This window comes from Tupaia chinensis, unplaced genomic scaffold (genome assembly GCF_000334495.1).
Source record: "Tupaia chinensis unplaced genomic scaffold, TupChi_1.0 Scaffold000531_1, whole genome shotgun sequence".
Classification (NCBI taxonomy): domain Eukaryota; kingdom Metazoa; phylum Chordata; class Mammalia; order Scandentia; family Tupaiidae; genus Tupaia; species Tupaia belangeri.
The window spans coordinates 582,529-591,209 of record NW_006160044.1 but is presented as its reverse complement, the minus strand read 5'-3'; the positions used below and the strand labels follow the sequence as shown (position 1 = coordinate 591,209).

The 8,681-nt window shown below is 47.8% G+C and overlaps 1 protein-coding gene across 1 annotated transcript in view; it reads left to right on the top strand.

Annotated features, from left to right (window-relative positions):
• SPECC1L (sperm antigen with calponin homology and coiled-coil domains 1 like) overlaps nucleotides 1–8,681 on the top strand; it is a gene marked incomplete in the record, with an annotated part of 147,371 nt that overhangs the window by 94,446 nt on the left and 44,244 nt on the right. Inside the window, 2 exon segments of the mRNA XM_014591093.1 lie at nucleotides 1,990–2,073; nucleotides 4,788–4,944. Of these exon segments, the coding sequence (XP_014446579.1) occupies nucleotides 1,990–2,073; nucleotides 4,788–4,944 (241 nt within the window).

The window sequence follows — 8,681 nt, the reverse complement described above, 5'->3', positions numbered from 1 at the left end:
GTAGGGAATTATCAGGCCATACGCCTGTGCCCATAACCCACACTCCCTGTTTGGTCTTTTTAACCTTTGTTTTCACTTCCTTAACGTGCCATGTTGTTTTTTGAGGGGAGACTATGCTTTTTAGGGACTTGACCACAGTTTCATAATTGTAGAATAGAAAATGCGATTACATTTTAAAACGTAGATTTCTGTTTCCTGCTGTTCCCGTGTTCTGCTGCCTTCGTCTGCCTGTCAGACTTTGTGCATAATGTCTCTTCCTGTAAGAAAAAACGCCAGCTGCCCACAGGGTTCAGAATGCAGATTAATGCTTCTTACAGGCTCTGGCACAGAGGTGATGTTTGCTCAGGATCAGGAAGCGCTAGAGGACTGCAAGCTTTCTACGTCTTCTTGTCACTGAGAAAGTCAGCTTCCCCTCTTACTCCTTGTGCCTCCAAAGTGGTTCATAGTTATAACCAGTGTTTCTTGCACTTTTTAAAGCTATATTTTAGAGTGAAAAGATGTGCCATCCTCAAGAGATAATGACATGTACTGTTCCATTTGACATAGTATTTTCCGAGGGGATTCGTTTACATTGTCACTTCTTAAAAAGAAGTGGTGAACATTCTTTTTTATTTTTTGGAGAGATTTTCGCTATAGGGCGCGTGCTCTCGCCAGACAGAGAGAGACATAGAGACAGCGAGAAATCACCCCCCCCAGGGGGGATGTCACACTGCAATCCCTTTTCCTCCATTCTCCGCTCGGGATCTTGGGCATGCACACACACCGCCTGGCGTGAGTTTAAGCCACTGGGTCCAGGACTCAAACCACAGTCAACTACGTGGGAGTCCAGCGACATAGCCTTTACGCTAACTGCTGGTTCCCAAGTGGTGAACATTCTTGGACAGCAAGGCTAAGAATGTTTGTAAACTGCAAAGGCTGCTGCTTCCTCTCAGCCTGGTCACATGCCCTTCAGACACGGCCTCGACCAGGTGGAGCACGGCTAGTTGTCCTTGTGTCCGCCACGGTGGCTCAGCCTGAAGACAGCCTCTTATCAGGCTTGCAGCCTCAGGTGAGAGGGTGCGGGGAAGGGGGCCCTAGGAGAGCTCCCTCAGCAGGATGTGGGCACCATGGCGGGGAGGGGGTGTTCATCACTTCCAGCACCTACAGGGGGATGGAGTTCACCAGGCTCAGGAGGCTTGGAGAAGGAGCAGGAGGGCAGCGTGTGCCCGTTTCCAGGGAGCTCCAGGAACTCCCAGGACAGCTGTGCCTAGAGGGTGAGGGAGGACTGGAACGAGCTGAGGCTGCGCTCAGTAGACGCAGTGTCTGCGCGGGGCGTGGCCTTCCCCGAGTGCTCGGACGTGTTCCATGCGTCCTCGTTGCCCTCAGACTGAAGTCCCCCTCTCAGGTGTGCAAGGTCATACAGCCTTCCCTCAGTCGGCTCCTCTTCCTGTTAGAGCCCCCCCCATTCTTTCGTTTATTTGCTTGTTTGTTTGTTTTGTTAAGAGAGATTTTTGCTATAGGATGCATGTGCTCGACAGAGAGACAGACAGGAACCGAGAAATGACCCTTCAGGGGGGATGGCCACTGCAATCCCTTCTCCTCCACCCTCCTCTCAGGATTTTGGGCATGTACGCACCCTCGCCCGGCATAAATTTTAAGCCGCCAGATCCGGGACTTGAACGGCAGTTGTGAGTGTCTCGGGATGTAACTATTGTGCCATCCGCTGGTCCCTAGAGCCCTCCTTCATGATGCTCTCACAGTTCTTCTATACTCGCATTTCCATTGAGGTACTAAGCATGAACCGTCCTGTCCCTAAAGGTAAAAACACTGACAGAATGTTCGATTGTGTTCCTTGTCTGTGGAAGTCGTTTGGATGAATAGATAATGGGGTACTTTGAAGGGCCACCGTAGGCCTCAAGGTTGAGTAGTGAAACTCATCTTCGATGGGCCTTTGTAACTTGAAAGTGCAGCACCAGGTCTCCTGACCAGGACCCTTTCCACTTTGTGCAGAGCATCTGCTAAGAACGTCCTCAGCCAGCCGGCCTGCTTCCCTGCCCAGAGTACCTGCCATGGAGAGCGCCAAAGCCATTTCAGGTAACGGCCTTCTGTCCGGAATTCCCTTTCCCAGGGCGCTCCTGGAAGTCCACGCTCGTACTTCTGAATGCTAACGATGCTGGTACTTCTCTTTAGACTTCTACTGGCCTCGTTGGCTCTTTTTTCTTTTTACTCTGCATTTGCCATATTGTATCTCCCAAATTCTGTGCAGATCGCATTTTAAAAATGTGACTTAAAACAACAAAAATTAGTTGAATTCATTTAACAAGTACCTAGTAAGCACTACACTGTATTAATTGATACATTGAAAATACAGCTTTATATAAAGTTGATATAGTTGTGAAAGACTAGAATATTTATCCTAAGGTATGTCATGACTGATTTTAAAGAGTTACTCCAAAACACACCAAAAGTTTCCTGGAAGCTGAGCTTTTCCACTCTGATAAAGCCGTCCAATAATAATGGCTTTGATGGGCTCACTTTGTCTTCTGAAGATAACGCTTCAGTTTGTATTATTTCTTCTTCCTTGCTGTATCTTAAACTTAATAGCTCAACTGGAAGTTAGACCATCAAAGGAGAAATCCCTGTAGTTCTGCCTCTGTGCCCTTACTGTCTCCCTTGCACCTGGGGTGAAGTTACTCCAGTTTTCAGGACATCGTAGCTGAGTCTTTAAGTCAGTGAGAAGTCCTGTGGTCAGCTAAAAGTACTGTTCCAAAGCCCAGATCCTAAAACCTTTTGTATGTGCTTTTTTTTTTTAACAGCGTTAAAATTTTTTCTTAATCTGTTTCCTCTGTTTTATATAAAAATTCCAAGAAGGTTTTCAAAGTCTGTTTCCTAGCATACCACCGAAAAGAAACTGCTGATTTTAGGCATGGAAAGAAGTGACACTGGGACAGACAAAAAGAATAATGATAGGATTGTGCAGTCGGCTCTGGGCTGGTGGTTAAGAGGCCCGGAGCTAACACGGCTGACCAAATGATTCAAATCCTGCCAGCTCGGATAGCATGCCGGGGGCATGTGCACGTGTGCTCAGAATCCCGACTGGGTGAAGAAACGGGAGAGAAGGGGTCGAGGCGTGAACGTACCCCACTGGGGCAGTGCTTTCTTCCTGTCTCTCTGGCAAGTGTACGTACCCGTGGGCAGATGAAGCAAACTGTTACGCCAGGAACGTGAACGTATGTCATCCTGAGTCACCTAATAGGGAGAAGCACCGTCCCCTGTGGGTCTTTCGGGGCACCACTTTACATGGTTGTCATAAAATCATCCAGGAAAACTTTAACCAATAAAAGGAAGGGCTATTTTTAGTACTCAGGGACAAAATAATTACTAATATGTAACACTATTAAAATCAACCCAGAGATAGAATTAATGGCTACTGCCGGTCCAGCTCCTTCCAAGGTGACAGAGAAATCGCAGGTCCAGGACCTGGTCTGCTGTCTCACTTCTTCTTTTTCTTAAAGAATTGCCGTACTTACTAGATGCCAGGGGCAGCTCTAGACTTTTCTTTTCTTTCTTTCTTTTTTTTTGAGAGATTTTTGCTATAGGACACATGTGCTCCCCAGATGGACAGAGAGACAGAAAGTGAGACATCACCCCCCAGGGGAGGTGGCCACACTGCAGTTCTTTCTCCATTTTTCTCTCGGGGTCTTGGGCACGCACGCCCACGTGCCCAGCATGAGTTTTAAGTCACCGGGTCTGGGACTCAAGCCACAGTTGAATACGTGGGAGTCCAGCTGCTGGTCCCCTGGTGTCTCACTTCTCCTTGTTCTCAGCCAGCACCCTGAGCACCGGGCAGCATTCAGTCCAGCTTGCTAGCACACCACTTTTGTCGGCGCTCCTGCTAGTGACATCTGGACCTGATACTTCTCAGAACGATTCCTAATTCTGATACAGTGTCTGGTATGTCAGACTTGAAAAATAGGACTTTTTTTTTCTTTTTTAAGAGAGATTTTTGCTATAAAGAACATGCACTTGCCAGAGAGACAGAAAGTGAGAAATCACCTCTGAGGGGGATGGCCACACCACCGTCTCCACCTCCTCCATTCTTTTGGAATCTTGGACACGCACACACACATATTCGGCGTGAGTTTCAAGCCTCTGGGTCCGCGACTTGAACTGCGGTCGACTCTGTGGGCATCAGCACCTTAACCACTACTCCACCTGCTGGCCCCTAAAAGTAATTTGGCCCCTACCAATCCTTTTCTAAAGGATTACTGCTGTTTCCCACTGGTAATAGCTTTTGGTTTTCTTTCTGTCCGGTTAATGTGTTTTTTAAAAGTGACCTGACCAGAGTTACGTGTAGCTGGGTAAGGAGAGCTCTTCCCCTTCTGCCCTTTGAGCCGTGTTTTCGGCTACGTTCGTAAGGGTCGTGCTGATTTGCACTGAGCGTGGGGCAGGGAGAGTAGTTGCGAGCGCTGCTCTAATTAGCCTGTCTTTGATCTCCGTTGTGCTATAAGCGAGCGGCTGTCCGTGCCGTGCACTGTGTGTGCTCGGTAGGTGCTGGTGTGCTCTCGGGTGGGTGGGACACACTCCTGGTCTCCAGCGAGTGTGGACTGAGTGCATGTTTTAACTACTCTACCTAGTCGCAGACTCACTGATGGGAAAGATAGATCCTTCCTAGTTACCTGCAAGGTAAAGAATGTTAGATTTTGTTCCCATACATGAATATCTGTTCTTTCTGGACTCTCCAGGGAAAAAACTCAGTCTGAAGTATTTTTGCTATAAAATACATAATGGGTGTTTCTCATGACCAGTGTCTCGACGAAGTAGTGAAGAAATGAAACGGGAGATCTCTGCCTCGGAGGGAGCGTCGCCGGCCTCTCTGATGGCGATGGGGACCACATCGCCACAGCTTTCCCTGTCCTCCTCCCCCACAGCGTCTGTGACACCCACCACCCGCAGCCGGATACGGTAAGGAACAGCTCATGCTGATGCATTTCCTGGGCGCCTCTCCCGCCTTTTGAGAGTAAACGGTCAGGTTATAGGATCATTGCCACTCAAGCACTGTGTGTCTCCTGTCTTACTAAGTGTTTAGGGAATGGTGTAGAAGCTACCGACAGTAAGAGACAGACAAGCAGCTTGTTGATTTGTTTGCTTGTTTTTTCTTTGATTGATGGATTGATTTTTGGCTTTCATTTTGTTTTCTACAATTACGGAATGGTTGAGTGCGAAAGAAAGTACTACGAAGTTTGAATCCTGGGTGTATGTGTGGAACGGGAGGGCGAGCTTCCTAGGAGGCCAGAACTGAATAGAGCTTTGAAGGTTTTAGGCGAGGGGGTCATTGTTGGCAGTTAGTAATGCTAGCGAGCGTGCTAAAGGGATTAATGAGCAGAGTCGGGGTGCCATGGGTAGGTGCCATGTCTGGAGAAGACCAGAGGAGACGTACCTGCACTACCGGGGCAGGGAGGGAAAGATGGAATAGGCAAGGTCTGGCTAGGAGATGGCACTGCTCTAAAGGCCAGCTGTCACTTTTTTTTGGGGGGGGGTAAATATTTAATTAATTAATTTGACAAGAGGAGAGAGAGAGGCAGCTGCCAGGTCTGAGACGTAAACTGTGGTCGGCCGTGTGGGAGCCCAGCACCCCAACCACCGTGCCACCTGCCGGCCCAGTCCCGCTGTCACTCCGGTGTAGTGGAGGCTGTGAAGTGGGGTCAGTACGTTAGTGTGAGGCGGCGACTCGAGGACTGTCCTGTTCTGGAGGGAAGTTGGGGAAACCAGCTAAAAGGACATCGCAGTACTTCTCCGGTGAAGTCGCCAGATCTAGACCAGGGTGACAGCAGTGGAGAAAAGGTGAAGAGAGGATCAAACCCAGGAGGTTTTTCAGAAGGCAAGATGATTTCAGGAACAGACTTTATGAAGGGAATGTAAGAATCGGAGATACCAAGGAGCTTCTAGTCATTCAGACCGGAAGTCCAGGAATGGGATGCCACATCAATAATTGATAAACAAGACATGAAAATGTAACTTTATATTTTATTCATAGTTCTCTTTTATCAGAAGCCACTTTGGACTAGGAGGTACTAACAACTTAAAGGAAAAAACATAGATGTCAAAATTTGACATCATTGTTTATAGGAAGAAGGAAGAAGTGTTGATAGATACTAAGAAAAATTGAAGGAGAGACGCGAATGGATTTCAGAAATTTAGCCATACATTAATTGATAGGTTTGAAGATAAAATGAAATGCCCCTCAAAAAAGTGCACCATAGGAGCTAATAAGTAGGGAGTACAGCGACCAGGACAGCTGTCCCACCCTGGCACTGCAGGGGAGGGACTGTCACTGCTTGTCCTAGGGGACGGACTCCCTGCATGGGCCTGTCACAGAGCACTGGAGGGAGACAGGCCACTCTCCTCCAGGCTGTCCGTGTAGGAGCTGCCATCTTCATAGGGCATAGCTTTACTTCAGTTTCCTCGTCTTTAAAACGAAGAAGAGAAATGACCTTCTAACTCTAGGGGGTTCTTTCCTGCAGCTTCTCATCATGTCTACATAATTTACACTTCTTTGACATTTTTTTATGGTGTTAACAAAATGGACCCTGTGTGAGCAACAGCAAACCTTTTTTTTAGAGAGAGGTTTTTGCTATAGAGCGTGTGTGCTCACCAGAGATACAGGATAGAAAGTGAGAAATCACCCCCTGGGGGGATGACCACGCTGCAATCCCTTCTCCTCCATTCTCCTCTCGGGATCTTGGGCACGCGTGCACACACACCTGGTGTGAGTTAGGGCCACCAGGTCCGGGACTCAAACCGTGGTCGACTACATGGGGAGTCCAGTGACATAGCCGTTACGCTAACTGCTGGTCCCGCGACAGCAAACTTTTTATACTTAGTATAATAATCACATTTATGTTATGTGTGACAATTTTCTTTCTTTCCTTGGCATTTTGCATTTCTTTTCCCTCCCTTCCTTTCCTGTCTTTTTTTTTTTTTAAGAAAAGGTGTTTGCCATAGAGCACATGTACTTGCCAGAGAGAGACAGTGAAAGGGAAAGTGAGAAATCTCTCTGAGGCGTTTAGCCATGCCACAGTCCCCTCTCCTTCATTCTCCTGGGATTTGGGGCACACATACATGCCCAGTATGAGCCTCAAGCCATTACATCTGGGACCCAAACCACAGTCAGCCATGTGGGAGTTTAGGGCCTCAACCACCATGACACCTACTGACCCCTTGCATCACTTTCTTGAGCCTTAATCTTCTTCCCTGTGTTCAGCGATGTGACATCACATGTCTTGGAACTTTCTAAACCACAGTAGGAATCTGGTGGGCTAGCACCCAAGCATAGAAGTGCATTTCTTCAAATTAACTGTACATCAAAAAGTCAGATGTTTTACTTTGGGTTCTAAGAAGAATAAAAATTGATACCACCTCAGTGTACCTTTGAGTTGGAAAAGCTTCAGTTCTAAATGTGTTCTCTTTGATTTGGTAGCATCCTTTGAAGGATGACTCCTGGCAGAATGAAATTGCAGAGGAACACTGAGGTGCTTGTCACGGAATCTTCTCTAGGACACTTACTGGGCAGTGAAGTTCCTGGGCCGGGGGCTAGAGTTTGTGCTTTGTTTATAATCCGTTAATGCAGACCAGTCTTGTAGGGACAGACTGCTTGTAAAGGAGCAACTTACGTGACCAAGCATTCTTTTCCTCCAGGTATTCTCAGTATTATGTTCTACTTCCAAAGTAGCTCCTGGAAGGGGAACCAGCAGTTAGCATAATGGCTATGTCTCTGGACTCCCACATAGTCGACCACGGTTCGTGTCCCGGACCCGGTGGCTTAAAACTCAACGCCAGGCGCGTGTGCGTGTGTGCCCAAGATCCCGAGAGGAGAATGGAGGAGAAGGGATTGCGGCGCGACCATCCCCCCTGGGGGGTGATCTCTCGCTTTCTGTCTCTATGTCTCTTTCTGTCTGTCTGGTGAGCGCACGTGCCCTACAGTGAAAATCTCTCCAAAAAAAACAAAAAAGAACAAAGTAGCTCCTGGAAGGAAGGATTTGGTGCAGAATGAACAGCCCTGCATGCCTCCTTGCCCCGTCACCAGAGATGGTTGCAAAATTCTCTTTGATCCGGTGTCTGGTGTGAAGCGGGGTATTCATTCTGCCTACAGAGCAGCGGAGAGTGCCATAGAGTGCCCTGCACAGTCTCAGGAGTTACGATCAGTATTGGGTGTATCCTCATACTTCTCTCTGTGTCCACTGTGCAGTGACTCTGAGGTCGAGGGGCAGGGTCCCTGTGTTGGTCACTGTTGACTGCCTAGCATTTTCACATTGCCTGGCATAGTGGTGTTCCGTAAGGGGATGTGGAGAAATTCCATTTCCCATGCAAGGTAAAATTCTAGCTGCCTATACTCAATAAAAAGGGTACAACTTGGGGCCACCAGGTGGTGTGGTGGTGAAGGGCACTAGACTCCCACAGGGCTGATGAGTTCAAGTCCCAGAGCTGGCAACTTGCTTTCTGACTTTCTCTCTCTCTCTCTCTCTCTCTGGTCCAAATTAAATAAACAAACAAGCAAACAAATAAATAAAGTAAAGTTAAATAAAAATAATTATTTTTTGGGACCAGCACTTGGCGTAATGGCTCTGCCGCTGGACTCCCATGTAGCCAACTGTGGTTTGAGTCCCAGACCTGGTGGCTTAAACTCACTCTGTGTGCGTGTG